Raw genomic sequence first — 26,667 nt, forward strand, 5'->3', positions numbered from 1 at the left:
TCTGACAGTCTCTAGATCCATCCACATCTCTACAAATGACCCAATTTCATTCCTTTTTATGGCTGAGTAATATTCCATTGTATATATGTACCACATCTTTATCCATTCGTCTGTCCATGGGCATTCAGGTTGCTTCCATGACCTGGCTATTGTAAATAGTGCTGCAGTGAACATTGGGGTGCATGTGTCTTTTTGAATTATGGTTTCCTCAGGGTATATGCCCAACAGCGGGATTGCTGGATCATATGGTAATTCTATTTTTAGTTTTTTAAGGAACCTCCATACTGTTCTCCATATTATTCCCACCAACAGGGCAAGAGGGTTCCCTTTTCTCCACACCCTCTCCAGCATTTGTTGTTCACAGATTTTCTGATGATGCCCATTCTAACTGGTGTGAGGTGATACCTCATTGTAGTTTTGATTTGCATTTCTCTAATAATTAGCGATGTTGAGCAGCTTTTCATGTGCTTCTTGGCCATCTGTATGTCTTCTTTGGAGAAATGTCTATTTAGGTCTTCTGCCCATTTTTGGATTGGGCTGTTTGTTTTTTAATATTGACCTGCATGAGCTGTTTATGTATTTTGGAGATTAATCCTTTGTCCATTAATTCATTTGCAAATATCTTCTCCCATTCTGAGGTCTGTCTTTTCATCCTGCTTGTAGTTTCCTTTGCTTTGCAAAACCTTTTAAATTTCGTTAGGTCCCACTTGTTCACTTTTCTTTTTATTTCCATTACTCTAGGAGGTGGATCAAAAAAGACCTTGCTGTGATTTATGTCAAAGAGTGTTCTTCCTATGTTTTCCTCTAAGAGTTTTATAGTGTCCGGTCTTACATTTAGGTCTCTAATCCACTTTGAGTTTATTTTTGTGTATGGTGCTAGGGAGTGTTCTAATTTCATTCTTTTACATGTAGCTGTCCAGTTTTCCCAGCACCACTTATTGAGGAGACTGTCTTTTCTCCATTGTATATCCTTGCGTCCTGTGTCATAGATTAGTTGACCATAGGTGTGTGGGTTTATCTCTGGGCTTTCTATCCTGTTCCATTGATCTATATTTCTGTTTTTGTGCCAGTACCATATTGTCTTGATTGCTGTAGCTTTGTAGTATAGTCTGAAGTCAGGGAGTCTGATTCCTCCAGCTTCCTTTTTCTCCCTCAAGACTGCTTTGGCGATTTGGGACCTTTTGTGTCTCCATACAAACTTTAAGATCTTTTGTTACAGTTCTGTAAAAAATGCCATCGGTAACTTGATAGGGATTGCATTGAATCTGTAGATTGCTTTGGGTAGTATAGTCATCTTCACAATATTGATTCTTCTAATCCAAGAACATGGTATATCTCTCCATCTGTTAGTATCATTTTTAATTTCTTTCATCAGTGTCTTATAGTTTTCTTCATACAGGTCTTTTGTCTCCCTAGGTAGGTTTATTCCTAGGTGTTTTATTCTGTTTGTTGCAATGGTAAATGGGAGCGTTTCCCTAATTTCTCTTTCAGATTTTTCATCATTAGTGTAGAGGAATGCAAGAGATTTCTGTGCATTAATTTTGTATCCTGCTACTTTACCAAATTCATTGATTAGCTCTAGTAGTTTTCTGGTGGCATCTTTAGGATTCTCTATGTATAGTATCATATCATCTCAAATAGTGACAGTTTTACTTCTACTTTTCCAACCTGTATTCTTTTTCTTTCTTTTTCTTCTCTGATTGCCGTGGCTAGGACTTCCAAAACTATGTTGAGTAATAGTGGCAAGAGTGGACATCCTTGTCTTGCTCCTGATGTTAGAGGAAATACTTTCAGTTTTTCACCATTGAGAAAGATGTTTGCTGTGGGTTTGTCATATATGGCCTTTATTATGTTGAGGTAGGTTCCCTCTATGCCTACTTTCTGGAGAGTTTTTATCATAAATCGGTGTTGAATTTTGTCAAAAGCTTTTTCTGAATCTATTGAGATGATCATATGGTTTTTCTTCTTCAGTTTGTTAACATGGTGTATCACATTGATTGATTTGCGTACATTGAAGAATCCTTGCATCCCTGGGATAAATCCCACTGGATCATGGTGTATGATCCTTTTAATGTGTTGTTGGATTCTGTTTGCTAGTATTTTGTTGAGGATTTTTGCATCTATATTCATTAGTGATATTGGTCTGTAATTTTCTTTTTTTTGAAGTATCTTTGTCTGGTTTTGGTATCAGGGTGATGGTGGCCTCACAGAATGAGTTTGGGAGTGTTCCTTCCTCTGCCAATTTTTTGGCAGAGTTTGAGAAGGATGGGTGTTAGCTCTTCTCTAAATGTTTGATAGAATTCACCTGTGAAGCCATCCGGTCCTGGACTTTTGTTTGTTGGAAGACTTTTAATCACAGTTTCAGTTTCATTACTTGTGATTGGTCTCTTCATATTTTCTATTTCTTCCTGGTTCAGTCTTGGAAGGTTATACCTTTCTAAGAATTTGTCCATTTCTTCCAGGTTGTCCATTTTATTGGCATAGAGTTGCTTGTAGTAGTCTCTTAGGATGCTTTGTATTTCTGCAGTGTCTGTTGTAACTTCTCCGTTTTCATTTCTAATTTTACTGATTTGAGTCCTCTCTCTTTCTTGATGAGTCTGGCTAATGGTTTATCAATTTTATCTTCTCAAAGAACCAGCCTTTAGTTTTATTGATCTTTGCTACTGTTTTCTTTGTTTCTATTTATTTCTGCTCTGATCTTTATGATTTCTTTCCTTCTACTAACTTTGGGTTTTGTTTGTTCTTCTTTCTCTAATTCCTTTAGGTGTAAGGTTAGATTGTTTTAGATTTTTCTTGTTTCTTGAGGTAGGCTTGTATGGCTATAAACTTCCCTCTTAAAACTGCTTTTGCTGCATCCCATAGGTTTTGGATCGTTGTGTTTTCATTGTAATTTGTCTCTAGGTATTTTTTGATTTCCTCTTTGATTTCTTCAGTGATCTCTTGGTTATTTAGTAACGTATTGTTTAGCCTCCATGTGTTTGTGTTCTTTACATTTCTTTCCCTATAATTGACTTCTAATCTCATAGCGTTGTGGTCAGAAAAGATGCTTGATGTGGTTTCAATTTTCTTAAATTTCCTGAGGCTTGATTTGTGACCGAAGATGTGATCTGTCCAGGAGAATGTTCCGTGAGCACTTGAGAAGAATGTGTAACCTGCTGTTTTTGGATGAAATGTCCTATAAATATCAATTAAATCTATCTGGTCTATTGTGTCATTTAAACTTCTGTTTCCTTATTAATTTTCTGTTTGGATGATCTGTCCATTGGTGTGAGGTGTTAAAAGTCCCCCACTATTATTGTGTTACTGTCGATTTCCTCTTTTATAGCTATTAGCCGTTGCCTTATGTATTGAGGTGATCCTAGGTTGGGTGCATATATAATTGCTATATCTTCTTCTTGGATTGATCCCTTGATCATTATGTAGTGTCCTTCCTTGTCTCTTGTAACATTCTTTATTTTAAAGTCTATTTTATCTGATATGAGTATTGCTACTCCAGCTTTCTTCTGATTTCCATTTGCATGGGATATCTTTTTCCATCTCCTCACTGTGAGTCTGTATGTGTCCCTAGGTCTGAAGTGGGTCTCTTGTAGACAGCATATATATGGGTCTTGTTTTTGTATCCATTCAGCAAGCCTGTGTCTTTTGGTTGGAGCACTTAATCAATTCACGTTTAAGATAATTATCAATACGTATGTTCCTATGACCATTTTCTTAATTGTTTTGGGTTTGTTTTTGTAAGTTCTTTTCTTCTCTTGTGTTTCCCATTTAGAGAAGTTCCTTTAGCATTTGTTGTAGAGCTGGTGTGGTGGTGCTGAATTCTCTTAGCTTTTGCTTGTCTGTAAAGCTTTTGATTTCTCCATCAAATCTGAATGAGATCCTTGCCAGGTACAGTAATCTTGGTTGTAGGTTCTTTCCTTTCATCACTTTAAATATGTCATGCCACTCCCTTCTGGCTTGTAGAGTTTCTGCTGAGAAATCAGCTGTTAACCTTATGGGAGCTCCCTTGTATGCTATTTGTCACTTTTCCCTTGCTGCTTTCAATAATTTTTGTCTTTAATTTTTGCCATTTTGATTACTGCGTGTCTCGGTGTGTTTCTCCTTGGGTTTATCCTGTATGGGACTCTCTGCGCTTCCTGGACTTGGGTAGCTATTTCCTTTCCCATGTTAGGGAAGTTTTCCACTATAATCTCTTCAAATATTTTCTCGGGTCCTTTCTCTCTCTCTTCTCCTTCTGGGACCCCTATAATGCGAATGTTGTTGCATTTAATGTTGTCCCAGAGGTCTCTTAGGCTGTCTTCGTTTCTTTTCATTCTTTTTACTTTATTCTGTTCCACAGCAGTGAATTCCACCATTCTGTCTTCTGGGTCACTTATCCGTTCTTCTGCCTCAGTTATTCTGCTATTGATTCCTTCTAGTGTAGTTTTCATTTCAGTTATTGTATTGTTCATTTCTGTTTGTTTGTTCTTTAATTCTTCTAGGTTTTTGTTAAACATTTCTTGCATCTTCTCAAATCTTTGCCTCCATTCTTTTTCCAAGGCCCTGGATCATCTTCACTATCATTATTCTGCATTCTTTTTCTGGAACGTTTCCTATCTCCACTTCATTTAGTTGCTTTTCTGTGGTTTTATCTTGTTCCTTCATCTGGTACATAGCCCTCTGCCTTTTCATCATGTCTATCTTTCTGTGAATGTGGCTTTTGTTCCACAGGCTGCAGGGTTGTAGTTCTTCTTGCTTCTGCTGTCTGCCCTCTGGTGGATGAGGCTACCCAAGAGGCTTGTGCAAGTTTCCTGATGGGAGGGACTGGTGGTGGGTAGAGCTGGCTGTTGCTCTGGTGGGCAGAGCTCAGTAAAACTTTAATCTGCTTGTCTGCTGATGGGTGGGGCTGGGTCCCCTCCCTGTTGGTTGTTTGGCCTGAGGTGACCCAACACTGGAGCCTACCAGGGCTCTTTGGTGGGGCTGATAGTGGACTCTGGGATGGCTCATGCCAAGGATTACTTCCCAGAACTTCTGCTACCAGTGTCCTTGTCCTCACGGTGAGACACAGCCACCTCCTGCCTCTGCAGGAGACCCTCCAACACCAGCAGGTAGGTCTGGTTCAGTCTCTTACGGGGTCACTGCTCCTTGCCCTGGGTCCTGATGTGCACACTACTTTGTGTGTGCCCTCCAAGAGTGGAGTCTCTGTTTCCCCCAGTCCTGTCCAAGTCCTGCAATCAAATCCCGCTAGCCTTCAAAGTCTGATTCTCTAGGAATTCCTCCTCCTGCCGCCAGACCCCCAGGTTGGGAAGCCTGACGTGGCGCTCAGAACCTTCACTCCAGTGGGTGGACTTCTGTGGTATAAGTGTTCTCCAGTTTGTGAGTCACCCACCCAGCAGTTATGGGATTTGATTTTATTGTGATAGCGCCCCTTCTACTGTCTCGTTGTGGCTTCTCCTTTGCCTTTGGATGTGGGGTATCTTTTTTCGTGAGTTCCAGTGTCTTCCGGTCGATGACTGTTCAGCAGTTAGTTGTGATTCCGGTGCTCTCGCAAGAGGGAGTGAGAGCAGGTCCTTCTACTCCGCCACCTTGAACCAATCTGGGTCACACAGTTCTTGACCCTGTGTGAGGCTGCTTTGGCAGTGGCTCTTTCTCTGAACTCCCTCAGCACCCAGACCCCCGGTAAGGACGCATGACGTACTTCTACTAGCTGCAGTTGTATGATCTGCCCTTCTGGGAAAGGTTACACACAGATCTTAGTGTGATTTACTTAGAGATAATAGGTGTGAATCAAAGTCCGCTCATTTTATTTGCTTCCGCCAAACAAGAGAAGAAAAAAAGAACCATGTGGTTAGTGTTAAGAGACCTTTTTAGACCCCCAGCAGAGATTTGACTAAGGGTCTTCCAGAATAATGTACATACCTGTTTTTCTTCATGATATGCTCAAAGGGCCTCAGGAAATCTTTCTGGAAACGGAAGTTGGCTAATTCTCCCTTCTCAAGAAACTTCATGGAGAGCTGCCTTAACGAGTCAACAGCAAAGATAGCCACATCCTCATTGGGGTTACAGCCAACCTGAGCAGTAACACGAGGTGAGGTGAAATAGGCACAGTGGAACAACTGTGGATATGGGGTTCTGAACCTCAAACATGGACAGCCTGCCTTCAAAACAAATGCTCTGGGAAAACACACCTCAGGAGGAAGAAAAGGTATTTCTTGGCATGAGCTGGACAGTTTTAAGGTTAATGATGAAACACATTTAATTAAACATGCTTTCAAAATATGCTCACTTTGTGTCTCTGTGTCACATTTTGATAATTCTTGCGATATTTCAAACTTTTTCATTATTATTATATCTGCTATGGTGATCTGTGATCAGTGTTCTTTGATGTTACTATTTGCAAAAAGATTACAACCTACTGAAAGCTCAGGTGATGGTTCACGTTTTTTAGCAATAAACTATTTTAAAATTAAGGTATGTACATCTTTTTTTGGTTGTTGCACACTTAATAGACAACAGTATGGTGTAAACATAACTTTTTTATGCACTGGGAAACCAAAAAAATCGTGAGACTTGCTTTACTGCAATATTTGCTTTATTGCTTTGGTCTGGAACTGAACCCGCCATATCTCTGAGGTCGGCCTGTATACTGAATGGATAAAAAATAATTAGCTTTGGGGAGGGTCTGGTTGAGGGGTGCTGATGGTCAAAGGTGTTTTTAGCTGTAATTTTTTTTAAGTGTTCGTGTAATGTTGATGTAATTAGAGACTAATAAGAATATTATTCCCTGGCTCAAAATCCCTGGCTGCTTCGGGAATACACACCACGCTTACTATGCAGCTTTGTACACCCCAGGACATATTTGTGCCCTAGTTTAGAAGAAGAGAAACATGTGACTGTCTCAATGACTGTCCTAGAATCCTGAGAGCTCTACTCGGCCATTTACTTCTTCAAACCCACAGGATTTTCATGTGCTCTGGCTCCCAGGGGGAAGCAGAACATCCTCCTGAGGTGGTGGAAAGAATGATGAGTCCCAGAGTGAGCAACTGAGTTTTCCACAACTTTGTGCTTAACAGCACTGATGAGATGGAGTGGACCTCATTTGTAATGAGGTTGACAACCACGACGTGTCTAATTACTACCCGCCAGCCTAGATCCGAAGCTTGTCATAGGCTTAGACAAGAATACAAGGTGCAGTCATGGTAATGGTTCACATTTTTTCTCTCAAACAAGTTCGTATCAGTGATGTCCACTAAGAATTTATTTACCCACAATAGTGGGAAAGATGGTTGCTGAGCTGACTGATTACTTTAGACGACAGTGTTACCACTCAGTCAACAAACAGTTGCTCTGGGGCATCTGCAGGCTCTCATGGCCACCTCCTCACTGAGGGTTCAGAAAGGTCACCTCCGGAGAGGCCTGACACACTGCACTGCCTGACCCTTTACCATCAGTTATTTCATCATAAAATCCAAGTGAGCTCCAGGAGGGCAGGGACCTCATCTGTCTACTACCTGGTACAAGGCACTCGGACAGTTTGTTAAACAGATGGTGTGCTGAGAGGTACCTTACTTAGAGCTGATAAGAAAGCAAAGTAAACAAAAGACTCTGATTAGCTGATGGACCAAGTTAGAAGCAAGACTACATGTGACAATGCCTCATTTCAGTGGGGTTCCCCAGCTGCCCAGAAAAGCCAACAGTACCCAACCCTTCCCAGTTCACATTTAGTGACATCACACTGCTAACCTTCCATCGATCATGGGGTGGTGTTCACACCACACAAATCAGCAGACGCTACAAATCATTTACCAGCACTCTACTGCTTGCTCTATATCCCAACGACAGATTACTTCTTCTTATGGTTTTCTCCTATTCAATGTAGAGAGGGCAATTCTCTTTTGGATAAACTGTCTTTTATTAACACTATTTTTAAGCATCTCTATTACAACTCTTTATCTCCAGGCCTGAGAAAATTTTTTTGAAATCATGAAATGTGTTTTGGTAGCAAACAGTGTTGTTAAGCTGTTAGTTTTCCCCTAAAAAGCAAATGACATTACAGATACAGACATTCATATACATAAAATATATTCTGATTTCATTTGTTCAATTTACATGTGCATGTGCCTATGTGTATATAACGAAACCTCGAGCGGAGAAAAATCTGGTTTTCTCGCCATAGTTTTCAGTTTTAGAACACAGAAGTCTCTGGCTTGTTTCTGATTTAAATAAATGTTAGTTTCCTCAACAAAGGTTTTAGAAGAGTGGTGGCAAAGGAAGCCAGAATACAAGAAGTAGTGACATTTAGAGTGAAACTATTGATATAAAGAACATAACTTAATCTTTGGTCATTCAGGAGGTGCTTCAGGATTTCACAATGCTTTCAAACACCAATGTCTGTCCAGTGACTATAATGATTTTTGTAGTGTGAGCCTACCTCCTAAATATGGGATATTAAAGTATTTTAGATACGAATGGATTTTTAATTCATTCTCCATGAGCTCTATCAATACGTAGGTATGCTACGAGCTGTTCTCCACTCCACAGGGAATGGAAATTATACGCACCTACACACTCAATCATTTCTGTTTTGAAGTTAGTTGCCTGCCTTTTATTTGGACATCGATGGAGTGGGGTTTTTGAATTTGAAGAGTTACCTTATTGAAGTGATCTCCAATCACATGCCATATTCGGGACCACTGTAGTCGGATCCGATTCATGTTGTAGTAAGATATCTCCACAATCTTCTGCAAGCTGAACATGCGGGGGTGATGGGGGGAAGCCAGCTCATCCATGGACACGGCACACAGCCAGCGGACAAAGTCAACTACAGGCCAGACCCAACAACACACGCGAGGCATCGTTAGTAATGGTCAGACAGTTATGATAGGAGGCTTCTGTAGTTGTCACAGGTGAGTCAAATACATACCTATTGCATTTCCATCCAGTCTGGTAGAGCCAGTAAAAATTCTAGGAAGAAAATTCCAGACATAATAAAATAAAAATTAGACTTGGAAGCTGCAGCTTCAATTTCAAACACTCAGGAAAGACAGAAAGGAAACATTTCAGGTGTGGCACTTCCACTAACATAAACAATGAGGCATCAGAGGAACAGAACTGGTCAGTGAGCTGAGCTGAGAGCTGAAATGCTTATACTGATAGGAAGAGAAAGTGACACAACAAAAGGACGGGGGAGAGTCAAGATATGATAGCATGGAATGTCACGACAGTGGGAATGGCAGACTGAGGACCTTTAAAAAGCTGCTCCTCCATAAGAGCAACCAAAAAAACTGGCAAAAATTTAACAAAATCAACTTTTTCAGACCTGAACTCTGGAAACTACCAAAGGCTTGTAAAAATGTTCCTTCAAGAAAAATGGCTGAATCTTTAGACAGCATAGAATTGGATCATGTTTATTTTAATTCATCCTGCCAATCTCACTTTAGAGTCAAAGACACAAATAGGTTGAAAGTAAAAGTATGAAAGAAGACACAGCATGCAAACAATAACCAAAAGAGAACAAGAGTAGCTGCACTGATATCAGACGATGTAGACTTAAGACTAAAATCAGTAGTAAAGACAAAGAACATTTTATAATGATAAAAAGTTTAATCTGTCAAGAAAACCTAACTATTATAAACATATATGCATCTAACAACAGAGCCCCAAAATCATGAGGCAAAAAACACAGAATTAAACAGGAGAAATAGACAATTCAACAATGTCCAGAATCGGCAAACCTACACAAGCAGAAAGTATATCAGGTATATCAGTGGTTACAGGAACGGCGGGAGAGGAAATGGGGAGCGACTGTGATAAATGCAGGGCTTCGTTATGGGGGTGATGAAAATGCTCTGAAATTAGGTAGTGGTAATGGTTGCACAACTCTGAATATACTAAAAACCACTAAATTGTACATTTTAAAAAGAGTAAATCTTATGGTGTACGAATTATATCTCAACTTAAAACAATTTAACAGCACACAAAAAGGTGCTGGGCAAGTTACTATTGTGCACTATCTGGCTAAGGCAGAAAAACAGGAAAGAAATGTGCGGTTAATGGCACAACAAACATTTTGTTGTATTAGCGTAAACCTAAGGGGAAAAGTAGGGAAAACTCATCAAAAGTACATTACAGACAATATCCCTGTTGGAGAGAAGCAGAAAAGCAACAAGAGCAAGGTGATTAAGATATGCTGATGAAGAGCTTAAAATACTAGGAAAATTGTTCTGAGAGCAATATAAATTATGTCATAAATTCTATACTGCTATCATTTCAGAATTATCTATATTTAATGTACATGATTAATCAATGGTAATTTTCAGAGGTTTGTTGATTTTAAGAAAATTCCTATTTTAAGCCCTCACATATAATGAATATCTTCAAATGGGAATACCTGTATTTCTCCTGGATGTTTAGGTCAAGTTTTAAGTGAACAGAAATAGTGGGAAGGTTTTGAGGAAAAAGAAATGGAAATGTCAACTTGGCCAACTCTCACTCATGGGTAGGCTTTAAATCCGAAATTCTTCTTGAAATTTTTTAAAAAGTAATTTCTACACTAAGGAAACAAGGTGATTTAAAACACTAGCACAAGGAAAAACTCTTGTTTTTGACATAATTTGGTCACAGTTATAATTTTAAAAAAGGTTATGATACAACTCAAGATCAAAATCCAAACGAATGTGAAGGTAATCAGTAGTTGTGGATCATGTGTGCCACTTTTAATCTCTCCTAGTTTGAGTAATCTAGAACTGACAATACTTAAAACAGTCAAACAAATTAGTGGTCATTCATACCCAGTAAATATACAGAAGATGCCAAGCCACTGGGTAGTCCAGCTTCACTGGAGAAGAAAATCATTACCTGTCTACAGCTACGACCACACTCTGTGAGCTGGTCTCACCGACCGATTCCTGGAAGCTGGCCATCTGTCTTTTGTCCACTCCACCACTCACCAAATTACCTGAAACACAATGCACAAAATCAAGCGGTGTTTCCAAAACAGTGAAGTATTTAGAACAAAGAATCCTGTGATATCCAATATGCACAGACAAGAAACATAAGTGAGAATGGTTTGCAGGCAAAACAAACAAACAACCCCCCAATGATGACAGAATAAAATTAAACTCAGGTTATGGCATTTGGCATTCAGAATACATTCTTATTAGAGGCTCCCTGGCTTGTACCATTCATCTCCCTTTCTTAAGCGTCTTTTACATTTTTATAATATTAAATGTCTCTTTTTATGAAAACAAATTCAAATTGATCAGTACTAACTCAGAGCTCCTAGAACATGTAATGGTTTCCACATGCAGGTCTGGAGAGCTCTCTAGGATTTCACTCCAGTCACCCTCATATACACCCCAAGAAGTAGGTGCTATTACCCCTCCCCCATTTTCAGAGTGCTTTTATACTGTACTACTGTATGTGGGACCTAGGAAGCTTGCTCTCCGCATCAAATGGCCTGGGTTTGAAACCTACCTCTGCCACTTCCTCATAATATCACCTTGTTCAAGTCACTTCACCCTTTGTACCTCACTTTCCTCATTTACAAAATGGGGATGATAACAGCCCCAATTTCACTGAGTTGTTACAAGGTTTAAATGAATTAAAATATATAAACTGAGTGCTTAGAATGTGGCCTGGCACGTTTGTTTACCCTTTTTACTATTATTATTGTTATATCACGGACAAGAGAGTCTCTCAGTTCAATGTATCGCCAGAAATAATTCTACTTTGATAAGAACATCAGTTAACAAAAGATGAACATGGAAGAGAGGCTGAATCTACCTTTGAAAATCTAGAGATACACACACCCACTCCTCGAATACCAGATGGCTTTCCCTCCAACATACTTCTATGTATAGAAAGAAACGTAATGCACCCTGCTGATGCTGATAAAATAGGCATTTACTCGACAGTTTAATCACAATTTAGAGAGCTGAGGCAGCACTTCCGCTTCCATCAACAAACATACTGTCAGCTGGCACGTAAGGAAGAGACGATCTACGGGACAGTCCTGATGAGACAAGAAGGGTTTCGTGCCGGTTAACTGGTGAGTCCGTGACAGCTGGCTGGGGGGCCTGGTATCTTACCGAGGCCAAGGCCCATGAACTCTTCTCCCGACAACGTGTGGCCCTTCAGGCTCCCTTCTCTTTCACGCCCGGACCCAGACAGGTAGCGTGTCTTGACACCGGTTCCTATCAGCTGAGCGAGCTCCAGCTGGCTGATGCATTTCAAGATCTGATAAAAAGAAGGTGTGAAAAGATGAGTTCCCATTTCATTGGCTGTAAAGGGCACTATCATCTTAACTTAGCCATTAGAGAGTTCTCTGAAACAAGCAGCTTTTCAGGTGAGAATAAAATCTGAGGGTCTCAGACTGGCTTCCCTAGTTCCAGCTAGGCAACCCTCTGAGTGTGGGTCTGGAAGACAGACTTCACTATTTTTTTTCTTATCTTTTTTTTTTTTTTTTTTTTTTTTGCGGTATGCGGGCCTCTCACTGATGTGGCCTCTCCCATTGCGGAGCACAGGCTCCGGACGCGCAGGCCTAGCGGCCACGGCTCACAGGCCCAGCCGCTCTGCGGCATGTGGGATCTTCCCGGACCGGGGCACGAACTCGTGTCCCCTGCATCGGCAGGCGGACTCTCAACTACTGTGCCACCAGGGAAGCCCTTTTTTTCTTTTTTTTAACTATTAAAAAGGGAAAGAGAAAATTAAAAAAAGGGAAAAAGAAAACGAGCAAAAGAAAAACTGGTACAGTAGAGTTATGCTACACAGATGTTTAGTTATGCAAATTTAATAAGTGCTCAATAAAGAAAGAAAAAGCATTTGATTGGAGCAGGGGATTCCATCCACCATGCCACTCAGTAAGTGCACCATCTAGTCTGACTCAGCCACCCCCCATCTCCCTTCCACTCGACCCCTCAGATACACAACACACCAGCCTCCCCAGCCTCCCTGCTGCTCCTTTACCTCGACACGTCTGGCCCTACCCCAAAGCCTTTGCACTCTCTGTTCCTTATGCTTGAACGTGTTCCTTACACTCCTCCCCATGGCTCACCCCTTAGATTCCCAGCTCTGACATGTGTTCCTCAGACAGACCTCCCTCGACCGCCCTGAGATCATACACCCTCCCCTGGCCACGCATATTTTGTTTCCTTAGCACTTACTACTTTTTGGCATTATGCCAGATATTTGTTTGTTCTCTGTCTTAAGAGCCAACAGGGCATTAACTCTGTCTTGTTCACTGCTGAATCCCCAGCACTTAAAATAGTTGGTGATTATTATTTGGTTAATCAAATAGATGAGAATGTGCCCTGGAATGGTCTCCCAGCCCTAAGGGGTGGTGCAGGTGCTTGACAACGCGTCCCTGCACACGGGCCATCTCTCACCTGGAGCTTACCCGAAGAAACAGAGATTTGTTTCAACTTCTACTGGAGCAAAAACCGGCTACTTAAAACTTACTGAGGGACGACGGCATGTAGACCTCTAGGTAAACCCTTCCTAAGGAATTTCCATGGGGACTTCTGACTAAAGCTGAGTTTTGCTTTTCATGGTAACCTTACAATCCAATCCCAGCGTATGGGACTCCATTATACCACTGAGCACTGCTGAGTATTTTCACTTATAAACGGCCTTCCCCTTGACTGAGAAAGGTACTTAATTCGGCCAGAGAGAGCCAAGCCCTGACTGTTCCACATGGCATAATACTGTTAAATTTTTACTAGTAAACTGCTAGTGTCCTCCCTTTTCCAGAAGCTGGAATCTCAAGTATGTCAATAACACTTGTGGCCGAGGACTTACTGATTCCAACCTGATTTCTCAAGGTTTCTGCATATCGAGTAGGTGGTTGATTCATTTTTAACATTTCCAGATGCTGCTATATACTTGGCAACTGGCAGGAACCCCACCTGCACCATATCTCTCAGGTTAAAGAAAAAAGAAAGTTCTAGGAGAGAAAGCAGCTATTTATTGATTCACTAGGTATCATGACTCCTCAGAAAACAGGAAGTTATTTCTTAAAAAAGCACACAACTCAAAACAACACCACTGCCCCCCCATCTTTTCTCATATGGAATGCTCCAGAGTGGTGACCGAGAAAGCAAACATTCGGTGAAAAGGGACTGAGGTATGTACCATGATGGTGATGACCATGACAGCTAATATCTACTGAGTTCTTACTACTTGCCAAATGCAGTTGTAAGCCCTTTTCCACGTTAACCCCCTTTTTTTCTCAGAACAACCCTATGAAGGTTGTAGAGAGGAGGAAGATGAGGCTCAAAGACTAAGCAACTTGCCATGTCATACAGGCAGGAAAAGGATGATACCCAGACTGGATGCCAGCGTCTGGCTCTAGGCCTTCCCCCTGAACCGCATGATCCCCATGGCAGGAGGAGGCTGACAGCAATTTTCTTTCTAGGTCATCGCAGTCCCCACCACTCTCCATGCCCTCACCTCTACTCTTTCACAGTTTTCTCTCTAAAACAAAAAGTAATACGTACAGACAGTAGAGAAATTAGAAAACTTCAGGAAAAAAAGAAAATAAATCGCCTCTATAATGCTATCACACAGATAGGATGTTAACATTCTTGTTTATCTTTTCAAATCCATTTTCTGTGTACGTCTGGCATGAAGGACGAAGCCTCACAATGTTTATAACGATTTCTCAATTTAATATACTGTGATCACCTTCCCACAGTATTAGACAGTGTTTAATAACATCTTTACCTTTTTCTCTGAAGTCTCTTTCAATCCACAGGCCTGCCCCCGCCTCACCCCCCAACCATCTACTATTTTCCATGCAATGTATTTGCTGAAGAACATGGTCAGTGGCTCTGAGGCTCTGTCATATCCTAGAGTTTGCATGCTGCATTCTCATGATACCATTTATTGTGTTCCTCTGTCCCCTACATTTCCTTTAAACTGACAGTGGAGGCTTGAACTGACTCAGGTTGAAGTTTTGGGCAAAAACATTTCTTAGGAGGTATTGTGTGCTTCCATCAGGGAGCATGTCATGTCCGGCTGTCTCTCCCTTCAGCAACGTTATTTCATTTTGTTTCGTTTGGTTTTATTTTTTTTTTAAGATGTTTTTGATGTGGACCATTTTTAAAGTCTTTATTGAATTTGTTACACTATTACTTCCGTTTTATGTTCTGGATTTCTGGCCAAAAGGCACGTGGGATCTTAGCTCCCTGACCAGGGATCAAACCTGCACCCCCTGCATTGGAAGGCGCAGTCTTAACCACTGGGCCGCCGTGGAAGTCCCTCAGCAACATTATTTTAAATGGCCACACAGCATTCTAAGGAGTGGTGCAGCACACTTTTTAAAAAAAAGAGCAATCTCTCATTGTTGGGACACCTAGGCTGTTTCTAACTTAATTTTTCCCTTGAATGACTAAAATTTCGATGAACAACCTTTCAAACACCTGTTTGTGCACATGGATAATTATATCCTTACGTGAAACTCTTAGAATATGGTTTAGTTAAATAAAAACGTGAAACCACTGGCAATTTCCCTAATGGCTCACTGTAGATGCTGACCATCTCTTTTCTCATACACTTAGGAGAAATCGGGCTCCTTGGCTTTGTCTTAAATCTACTCCCTGATGGTAAGAGCTCTCAGGAGGTACCTAAGGACTTGGGAAAAGTGGGAAGGAAGCTGCCACACCAGAAGTGCTCTCCGCGTGGACACCGGCCACCGGGGACAGGAGCACCTTGTGAGGTGGCGCATCTGAGGCATTTCACCCACCACGCCCCAGGGAGTCTGACTTTTCTGATACATGATGTATTTGAGGAATGAGACAAAACCCAGTTAAAGTTAGGCTTGACTTCAAGAAAAATGGAATCGACCAAAGAGAGACTGGCTCTGAATCAAAGGACAGCTGGGATTCATCCTCACTAAGAAAAGGCAACCCCAGGCTTTCAAAGAAACACACACCTCGTGCCAGGAATTCCCAAGGTAGTTGCCGTCCGTGTGAGCCACCGTGATGAGCGTCTTTATGGTGTCGATGTTCTTCTGCTTCATCTCTGTGATGCTGGAGCTGGCCGTCAGCAGGGAGAAGCGCGCAAGAGCCTGAACGTAGGCATCTCGTTCCAGCTGTAAGGGAAGCCGAGAGGGAACGCTGAGATTCCACCCTGAGCAACACCGTTTTCACACTGAAGGGACTGAGCACTGGATCCTCTGCCCCCTTCTGTACACACGTCGACAGGCTTTACATACATTAACACACCAGTTACTCCACACTGCTATCCTCCCACTACCTGAACAGCCCATCTCATGTTTGAGAACTAGTCTCTCCTTTGCAGCCAACCTCAAGCTGATGTTCATGTTCCATTCCCTTCGGAGGGAGTAGGGGAGGAATCTGCTGAATGCTAAGATTGTTACATAAATTCTAATTTCTACAACAATCCTGCAAGGTAGGTCTATTTTCTCAAGTTTACAAATGAGGAAATAAAGGGTGTCTTAGGGAGAAGTTAGCTAGACCAATGCTAGAGAAGCAGCAGAGCTGAGGTTTGAAACCCAGATTGTCTGATGTCAAAGCCTGGGGTCTTGGTACAAAAGAAAATGTCTAACTGTAAGATAAATGGGAACAGAAGACTGAGTTTTTCAACATAAATGGGTGCCAATTCTTAGTGATTTAGCAAATGATACATGGGACTGACAACTTCCTGGTTTCCTAACATTCTGAGAACTGTATTTTGCTTATTTGAGTTTTTCAAGATTCAAAAGATTTACAGACATATTCATTGTGCTTTGAACTATTTATTTCCCCCAGAGAAGACCTGGAAATAAGGGAAATTAAAATAATAAGCTGATTTTAGAAGGAAAAACAATATTTTAAGCACCAGGGCAGGCAGTTAGCCAGATGGATAGGAAGGCTGTTTTGTCAAATCCAATTAAGTAGCTTGGACCCCACCTATCTTCAAAGAAGGTTTTAATCCAAATCTCCAATTTTTTCCCCTAATGAGGCTGTTGCCAGCACAAATCTGTGGGCTTCCTCTTGGTGGGCATGAGTACGGAGTTTGTTGAGATGTTTTTGGCTAATTGGAAATGTCTGATAGTTTCTAAATTTTTCCAAATCTGAAAGAAAATGGCCCACCAGTATCTCTGGAGCTGTGTTTATACCCACCTGCATTCCAAAGATGCAGGCAATCCGGATCGCACATCGGATGCCTTCCAAACACAGAGAGGCCACTTCAGTGTCGTCACAGTTCTGCAGTCCGATGCTGTAAGCTGCCAACAGTGGCGTCCACACCAGCTACCAAGGAAGGAAGTTTTCAATAACACGTCTAGAATCTAAGTGTGGAAGAGCACTTAGAGGCCGCACTGTTAGTTATGAGCACAGCCAGGATGCCAAGTTCACTGCTACTTTGATTCATTCGCAAAGTAAAATAATTCTTCCTAAACTGTGGTCAAAGCTGTCACTACAGATATGCCATTTACTAAACGTACAGTTCTAAAGGAAGGATGGCAAACATGCGGCTCGTGTGCCACCACCATATCTATCTGTGCTCATGGCAGACATCACTGATCAATCAGAGATCCCACTCCCTGCTGAGTCTAATCAGGGCTCGAGAATCCTTTACACAGTGCAGCAGGCATCCATCACTAATCAGAGGCCGGCATGCAAGGGGAAATCTATAAGCAACTTGTGTTCTATAAACTTTGTTTATTGAAAAGTTCCTAATTCAAATTATTTAGACCTTACTTTTCCTCCAAGTTTCTTGTGAATTCCCTGAAAATAAAAGCTCACAAAAATCTAGAACTGATCAACTAACAAGATATTAACAGTTACTATAAAAACATCTTAGAGAAAAGCATGAGTGCTATGTATTTAGAAAGTGTACCTTTTCTAGACATTTAAAAAAGAGACCTTAGGATATTGTCTTTTACTTCTACATAATTTCATCTGATAAACTAACCCTAAGGCCACTGAGATGAGATGTCACAATAAAACTGTCTCTTATGCCTGAATAATTATTAATTCATTCAATCCCCCCGGCAGCCCTGTAGCACTCTGCATTTGTCTCCATTTCACAGACGATGAACAGAGAGAGGCTGAATAACCTCACCATGGTCACAGAGCGACGAAGTGGCAAAAGCAGGGTTTAAACCAGACGTTCTGATGGCAGAGCCCATGCTGACGTATCCCTAGCATCACCACAGGGCTTCTAGGAAGGACTTGCTTTAGTTGCTGTCCAGAAAGACACACCCAGGCTTGGCCTTTTCCTCTCCCCAATCTCTTCACCATCATAAACTCGCTGGTGAGCTTCTGGCTGGTCAGCTCTAGAATGAGGCTTAGCTGTGTCCTAACTTCTCAGGATACTCACTTTGAACATTGGCCGGACGTGGTCCAGGTGAGTGGCACTCGTAAACGGGGCTTTGGCGTGGCTCACAGCCTCCATCAGGGCTTTGGCTGTTTTAGCCATTTGCTCCATCTCCAAATTGTATAGTAGCCGTCGCTGCTTTTCACTAGCGACACCTACGAAGAAATAAGAGAATAATAGCAGCTAACATTCACTAAGCGCTTGCTATGCGCCAGGCTCTGTTTCAAAAGATTTACAACAATTAACTCACAAACACTCATGAGGACCACTACATGAGTCTGTTACAAGTATTATCGCCATTTTACTGATGGGAAATGAGGCACAAAGACATTAAGTGACTTGCCCAGGGTCACACAACTAATAAGCCTTAGAGCTGGGGCTTGAATCCAGGCAGCATGGCTCTAGAGCCCGTGCTCTAAACCAGCGGTCCCTAACCTTTTTGGCACCAGGGACGGGTTTCGTGGAAGACAATTTTTCTACGGACCTGGGGGGAGGGGATGATTTCGGGATGACTCAAGTGCATTACATTTATTGTGCACTTTATTATTATTATATTGTAATATATAATGAAATAATTATACAACTCACCACAATGCTGACAGGAGGTGGAGCTCAGGCGGTAATGCGAGCGATGGGGAGCAGCTGTAAATGCAGATGGAGCTTCACTCGCTCGCCCGCCGTTCACCTCCTGCTGTGCGGCCTAGTTCCTACCAGGCTGCGGACTGCTACCAGTCTGTGGCCCGGGGGCTGGGGACCCCTGCTCTAAACCATACACACTGCTGCCTCTCAAATAAAGAAACTGGTAGCTTCACAGGGGTGTTAACTCAGAGAATTCTAATCAAGGTTGGCACAATCACCACTGGTATTACAGCAGAGTTTTAAGGAACGTTTTTGGGGAATAATTTACCTCTCAGATTATTTTAAATTCCCTCTTGTAACTAATTACAAATCTAGCAAGAAGATAAGTGATATTATGAAAGCGCCAACATAATCATAATAACTAATTTAATCATATTTCTTATTTAGATAGCTAGATATGCAAATTAAATCTATCACCAGGGAACTTAATCATGCATTATGATACACTCGAAAATTGGAATTAATAGAAATCATTTGCCATTAGACCTTACTCTGCTTAGTAGATTTGGTTGCAATCGTGTGTTCTTTTGTTTCTTTCATCGCAATTTTCTTGCCTTCTATTTCTTCATAGATGCTTGAGAGATATTCTTCAGGCAAATCTTTACTATCATTGATACCCCGATTCATTTTAATATACTGCTCTTTTGTCATTTTATTTTTTACCTGAAATTAAAAAAAATTAAGAACCCATTTAGAAGACAGCCAATGGCCCAAATAAAGCTCCTTATTTAGCCACTATAGTATATGTATCATTAAAATATTTTACCTGAGGGCTGTGCAAGTCTGTAGTTAGCATAATAATTGAATATGCTAGGACATACGCGGTGTCAGCACTAGCAAATAGAGTCTGCCTGAAAAAAAAAAAAAAATGATTCCAGATGTGAGAACATACACAGAGACGACGCTGGAAGGGTACAGTGCTCAAGGAGATGTGCTTCTCTCAGAGCAGGCCAACTGCTCTTCAGGATGCTTTCATCATCACTGAATGATAACCAACGATCCAGAGTGTAGAAAAAGCTAGTTAAGAATACGTGTCAGATTTAGACTTCTTTGAATAGAGCAGTTTCAAGTCGATTTCTTAAAAAGATCCTTAAGGAGCCTCCAGGGCCAGGGTTGAGGGTGAGGCAAGCGAGGCCCCCCCCTACTCCCAGGTGCCGACCCGACAGCACATGACTCTGAGCGAGGCCCTTTACAGCCTGCACCTTTAGTGCTTCGCTTGCCTCACCTTGGTCCTGTTCCTGAGAATATCTACTGTGTGCTAGGCACTGGGTGGAAAGATGACTAAAACTCCTGTCCAGTTATTAGCCATTTTAAGTTTACATTATGCAGGCTTCCCTGGTGGCACAGTGGTTGAGAGTCCGCCTGCCAATGCAGGGGACACGGGTTCGTGCCCTGGTCCGGGAAGATCCCACATGCTGTGGAGCGGCTGGGCCCGTGAGCCATGGCCGCTGAGCCTGCGCGTCCGGAGCCTGTGCTCCGCAACGGGAGAGGCCGCAACAGTGAGAGGCCCACGTACCGCAAAAAAAAAAAAAAAAAAAAAAAAGGTTTACGTTATGCACTATAATATTTAACAGCAGAAATACGAAGAAAAATATTTATGTTTCTTTAATAAACAATATGCTGGTGAAGTCTGACTTTTTTCGCCTTAGGCAAGAGAAGACAGACAAATACTTGGGGATGTACAGCCTTGTAATATGTGAGGCTAAAGAAAAACTTGTCTATCCAAACTGCGCCCAACAGGAGAAGGAGAAGTTCTGAAGAACACAGTAGAAGGTCTACATTCTAACATGACATTTAATTGGGTCACATATTTACCGACTAGGGGACACAGACCAAGGTCTCTAGGTCCACATAAGAGATATGTTTAAAGTAAATAACATCTAATTGTGTCTTCACAGAAAATTCTAATACCTATTTGGTTAAAACGACCAGAGGCTGCCTTTTCTGACCAGGTCATCTCATGGGGACAGCCTGGAGGATTGGGACCAATTAATATGAAAACCAAGCTGACTTAAGAGGCAAAACTGTTCTCAAAATGTTTCCACTGAAAATTTTCCACTTCATGTTCACAGTATATTCAGACATTCTTAACTTCATGTTCAGAGGAAAGAGCATGAGCTTTCTTGAGTCAGACAAATTCATATTCAATCTCTGCTACTTTCTAGCTGATTAATTTTTGGACAGGTTGCTATCTCAGAGCCTGTTTCCTCACTTATAAAACAGGGATACTACCTCCCAGGCTTACCGTTAATTAAGATGAAATGCATGTAAAACTCACGGCATGGCTGGCACACAGGAGGTGTTTAATAAAGGTTAGCTCTCCTTTCAATTTCCATTTCCTATGCAAAAATGAACTACCTATCAAAAAAGGCCCCAAGGGACTTCCCTGGTGGTGCAGTGGTTAAGAATCCGCCTGCCAACGCAGGGGACACAGGTTCAAGCCCTGGTCTGGGAAAGATCCCACATGCCACGGAGCAAATAAGCCTGTGCACCACAACTACTGAGCCTGTGCTCTAGAGCCTGTGAGCCACAACTAGTGAGCCCACATGCCACAACTAATGAAGCCCACGCGCCTAGAGTCCATGCTCCGCAACCAGAGAAGCCTCTGCAATGAGAAGCCCGCGCACCACAACGAAGAGTAGCCCTCGCTCGCCGCAACTAGAGAAAGCCCGCGCGCAGCAACGAAGACCCAACGCAGTCAAAAATAAATTAAATAAAATAATAATTTAAAAAATTGAACTGTAGGGAAAATAAACTATTTTAAAAATAAAAGAATTTAAAAATTTTTTAAAAATTAAAAAAAAAAATAGTTAAAAAAAAAGGCCCCAAGATGAAATCATGTACTTAGGTGGGGTTTTATTAGTTACGGAGCCATTTCAGTAACCTGCTCATCAGTATGTAATCAAAGAAAAACTAAAATTCTTCAGATCTACCCCATATATTAAGTCAGGGAGCTGTTCCTGATTAGGAAAGAGATGCCTGAGTGCCTCTTCTCAACCCACAGAACGGCTCTTTTGTCATAATTAAGAGCGTGGGCTCTAGCTGTGTAGTCTTGGGCAAGTTACTTAGCCTCTCTGGTCCTCAACCTCCTGTAGAGGGGACATGAATGGTCGAGGTGAGGTCTTAACGTGAGACACAGTGAACAGAAACTTTAATAGCTTGGCGCAGATTAAACCCCAACCATGCTAAGACTGGTGCTCTGAGGAAGGCAAAAAGAGGGCGCAGAAGGGACTTAAACATGGTGCTCACCCCTGGTTGCACTCTATGTATCTTGCAGCAAACTTCTCCATTAACCGATCAATCTTCTGAGCTTCCCCAGGTAGGCGGAAACCTTCTAGAAACGTCCGCAGGGCTGAGACAAACTCCTTTTCACAGAAGTCAAGTTGGTCCACATAGGCATACATCACCTCCTTGTTGAACTTCATGCTTTCTCCCAGAAAATCACCTACTTGGGTCTGAAACATACACACTCACTCATACCTACAAATTGTCAATTATGAACACCCAGTGAAAGACACTTCAGTCAGAGGCGGGGGTGGGGGTGAGGGTGGGGCCCGAATGCCCCGGCTCTGAACACCCAGAATGGGCTGAACTGCTAGAAAAGTTAGGCGACTCCCTGAGCCTGCCCACCCACCCAACCATTCCAGGTTCAGACTGTCCCGCCACGAAGGAAGAGGGGGAGGCACAGGAGACTGAAAAGTGGAGGAATGATGGGGCACACTCAGGAGGGAGGTGAGCTGCCAACGAGCACCCAGAACAATTTCTAGCAGCCAAGTGACACTTTTAGCTCTGACACTGTCCCACCAAATACACAACCACCTGTCAGGAGGCTGGTTTATTCCCTTTAAAGAACTTTTTGCAACACTGCCCAAAGGGATAAATAGAACTTTTTGCAACACTGGCCAATCCTGCTGTAAGCAGGGGTGTGGACAGTAGCACTGCACTCAGGGTCGGCCAGTCTCTAGGTTAAAGCCAGAAAGGTCTCAGAATCACCTGAAAGAACCCACATGCACGTACCCAGCCCCCAGTCTTACAGAATCGAGGCGCTCCTCCTGGTGCAGGAATTGGGCAATGTCTTCAACTGATGTTCCCAGCATGCCCTGCTCCTGGAGATACTGGATCCCTCTCTTGGGTTTCTTGTTGAACCTTTTTCAAGAGATGGGACACAGGCTGCTTATTTCAAACTCTGGAGGATAGAAAAAAGCTAGCATTTGAGGCAAATTACAGTAACACCACGAACTGTGTGTGTCCTGGTAGTTTTTCTCAATTCCACTTTTAATTTTTGACCTAGCTTTAACAGAATCTGCTGGTTGTCACCCAATATCCATTCTCCTCTTCTCCAACACTAATAAAACCTAGATGTTTAGCTGGGCACACAACTATCTGGGATAAGAACTACATTCCCCTGCCTCGCTTAGACAAAGTACGGCCATGTGATAAAGTTCTAGCCAGTGAGAGGGGAGCAGAAGTGGTGTGGATACTTCTAGGAAGGATCCTTAAACAAAGCTGACTTGGCAGGGAGGTGTACATTTTTTGCTCTTTCCCCTTCTTCCCCAGAATATATGTGTGATGACTGGAGCTCCAGCAGTCCTCTTAAACCACGAGGCAACACTGAAGATGAAAACTGTATTCAAGATGGTGAAGCAGAAAGATAAAAGGAGCCTGGGTCTCTGACGTCCATAAGAGCCACTGCAACTGTCCTAGCCTGTCCCCTTTGGGATTTTCTTTAATGGTGCTTAAGCACTGTTACTTCTGGATTTTCTGTTAAAGGCAGGTGAACTTAGCTGACATATAAATTCAACTTGTTATTTACCAGGCCATGCATTGGGGAATGATCTTCATGTATAAGCACAAACTGTGGCAAGGACTGTGAGGACAGGCTATGACTACGGCGCAGGGACAGAGACTACCTCGGGACTGTTCAGAGAGTGTGGCTACAGGGGGCCTCTTTCAGGAAGAGATGCTTTGCCAAGCCCGAAGAATGAAAAAGATCCAAGAATATTCTAAGCAGAAGTGGCAATAGTGCAAAAAGCTTGAGGTGTTCAAGGGACTGAAACGCCCCTTGTGACCCAGGAGTACTGAACGGGGATGAGGTCAGTGAGGGAGGCTGGAGGCTGGATCGGGCTGTGGGGAGGAAATGGGAAACCTGCAATGACTGTAGGCAGGGAGTGACAAGACCTGATTTAAGTTTTTAAAAGATTCCTTTAGCTGCTGTGGGAGAACAGACTGGGGGGGATGCAGGGATGGTGAGAGTGGAAATGAGGAGATCAACATTTTAATTAATAAATGAGTATTATAACATCAACTTTTAAAATAAATTGAGTTTACAAAACTAATCATTCAAAAGTTGGACAGGATGTGAGATTGTGTGTATATGTACTTTTGTGTATAAAAAACTGAAAAGAAACATTATGATTTACCAGTGATTGTAATAATGATGATGTGGTTATATGGGAGAATGTCCTTATTTTTCAACTATGTACAGCTGAAATATTATGATGGCTACAAAGTACTTTCAAATGGTTCAGGAAAAAAATACACAGATAACACTAATATGGCAAAAGTTAATTTTTCTGTATCTTGAAACTTTCCACAATACACAGTTAGAAAAAAGTGTTACCAATGGTGATTTCCTCTAGGTAGTAATTGTATGAGTGATTTTAACATTCTTGCTTTATGCTTTTCTGTATTTTCTAAACTGGTTTGACTTTTTTAATTAGGGGGGAAAAAAGGACCAGGCATCAACCACACAAAGCTATTAAATTTCTCTCTCACACACACTCACTGTCAGCCCAGCCTGATCGGGCCTGGGCACAGGTGCCAGCACTGGTCTCTGGAAACAGGCATTTTGTCTTGAGGAGTCAGTGCCAGGTTCCCAAGAGATTCAGCTAGAGCGACAGCCACACTCACAGGTCAATGCCGTGTTCAATCATCTCCTTTTGTTGCTTGATGACCTCAAACTGTTCCGGATCATCCTGGACGGCCGTCTGAGTCCCCGAGGACACCGTGGACTCCATGGATGTCACGCTGCTCCGTCTCGCCATGTCAAGGCCTTTCCCGTCCCCCATTTCCTGATCCGTGGGCCTCTCCTGACCTGCGATGACATAAAAGCAAAGGAAACCAAATAAACAGATTGGGACAGAGACACGGCTGAGGTGAGGTCTGCCTCTGCAGTTCCCTTTCCCAGACCTGTAACAATAAAGTTTGTACTGTAAGGGTCGTGAGCACCTTGATATCACTCAGTTACTTTACTTAACAACTTGTTTGTGGAACTTGATAAGCTAATGCTAAAATTCACATGAAAGAATAAAAGTACAAAACCAGTCGAGACACTTAAGGAACAACGAACAGGAAGACCTGTCCTAGCAGGTATCAAAACTCACTGCTAAGAACTCTAGGCATTTGAAAGGCGTGGTATTGGTGCAAGAACAGGCAAATCAATAGAACAGAATATTCAGAAACAGACTTACGCACACAGGAGAATTTGGTATATCAGAAACCAAATCAGTGGTGCTTCAAATCAGTGAGGGAAGGAGAGACTACTAAAAAAATGTTGGAATAACTGGCTCCCCTTTTGGAAAAATGGAGTTCCAGCACAACTCACACTATTCCCCCCCAAATTCCAGATGGGTGAGAAAACAGAACATTTAAAATACTTCACCTAGTTTGCAAATGAAAGTGTTTTGCTAACTCTAAGACACCTATTTCAGGATAGCTTCTCCCGATGACGTGAGCAGCCTATTGTGCGTGGTGGGGGTGAGGGCTGGATGGGGAGGTTGTTTGCAGCAGGGGTCTCTCACCGAGGCTGGCCTGGTGGTTGGGATTCACATACAGGTCTTTGCTCCACTCCACCATGCACTTGAGGATGGACACGAGGCACTCCAGGCCTTTCTTCCTCAGACTGAGCTCCTAAAGGACAAAAGTGACACGACACAGAGACTCAGCAGATAAATTAAGTGCCGACATCTAGAGGGCTCTGGGAATCCTGAGACGACACGAGATAAGCACTGACATTCGGTGCTATTAACCCAAGGAAAAGCTAACAGGTGACATAAATATTGACGGCTCATTGCAAAAACCATGAACATCTTTAAAGGTGTTCATTACAAACTCCCCAGCAGCAAAAATATGGGATGTGTGCATTCCTAAAATAGAGTATTATCTGGATTTTTTAAAAGAAAGTTCTCACTCATTGCTTGTTTAAATTAAACAAAACACTTAAAAATAAATAAGAGGGTCTTAACTAGTGACCCTGAAAAAAGAGAAAAGAATCTTTTCCAGCAGATGAATGATTGTGGACATACCATTATCCCCTAAACACCCACAAAAGCATTCCATTTTAAGGCTTATTCTGCAAGTAAATAAAAATACTGTTTTTTTTTCTTTTAAGTAGCATTTCTTAAAAGTTGAATGCAAGATGTAAATGTCTTAAAAAATGTTGCAGTTCCCTGGTGGTCTAGTGGTTAGGACTCTGGGCTTTCACTGCCAGGGCCCAGGTTTAATCCCTGATCGGGGGAACATCCCACAAGACACGCAGCCAAAAAAAAAAAAAAAAAAAAAGCAAATATTTTAGACTCAAAACAGCATCTAAAATAGTATGGATCTCTCTCTGTGAATTTAATGACAACTATGGACCTTCATCTAGGAAAAATGCCCATACACCAAAATTCTATATATAATTCCAGGTGGCTCACAGACCTTCTGACCAGTTTCTTCAGAGACCTCAGGTTA

At 42.0% G+C, this 26,667-nt stretch overlaps 1 protein-coding gene across 4 annotated transcripts in view; it reads right to left on the reverse strand.

The window, feature by feature from the left end:
• The window catches only part of ARFGEF2 (ADP ribosylation factor guanine nucleotide exchange factor 2), a 98,631-nt gene that overhangs the window by 26,994 nt on the left and 44,970 nt on the right, over positions 1-26,667 (reverse strand). For all 4 annotated transcript variants that reach the window (XM_029220125.1, XM_029220124.1, XM_029220127.1 and 1 more), the window contains 14 exons: positions 25,737-25,845; positions 24,847-25,030; positions 22,971-23,082; positions 22,186-22,391; positions 19,703-19,787; positions 19,428-19,599; positions 18,301-18,452; positions 17,100-17,228; positions 15,908-16,066; positions 12,066-12,213; positions 10,834-10,933; positions 8,900-8,940; positions 8,628-8,797; positions 5,896-6,047 (listed from right to left, as the gene is read on the reverse strand). In XM_029220125.1, the coding sequence (XP_029075958.1) occupies positions 5,896-6,047; positions 8,628-8,797; positions 8,900-8,940; positions 10,834-10,933; positions 12,066-12,213; positions 15,908-16,066; positions 17,100-17,228; positions 18,301-18,452; positions 19,428-19,599; positions 19,703-19,787; positions 22,186-22,391; positions 22,971-23,082; positions 24,847-25,030; positions 25,737-25,845 (1,919 nt within the window). The remainder of the gene's footprint in view (positions 1-5,895; positions 6,048-8,627; positions 8,798-8,899; positions 8,941-10,833; positions 10,934-12,065; positions 12,214-15,907; positions 16,067-17,099; positions 17,229-18,300; positions 18,453-19,427; positions 19,600-19,702; positions 19,788-22,185; positions 22,392-22,970; positions 23,083-24,846; positions 25,031-25,736; positions 25,846-26,667) is intronic.

Source organism: Monodon monoceros, unplaced genomic scaffold (genome assembly GCF_005190385.1).
Source record: "Monodon monoceros isolate NGI ecotype Baffin Bay Population unplaced genomic scaffold, NGI_Narwhal_1 Super_Scaffold_13, whole genome shotgun sequence".
In the NCBI taxonomy this organism is placed as follows: Eukaryota; Metazoa; Chordata; class Mammalia; order Artiodactyla; family Monodontidae; genus Monodon; species Monodon monoceros.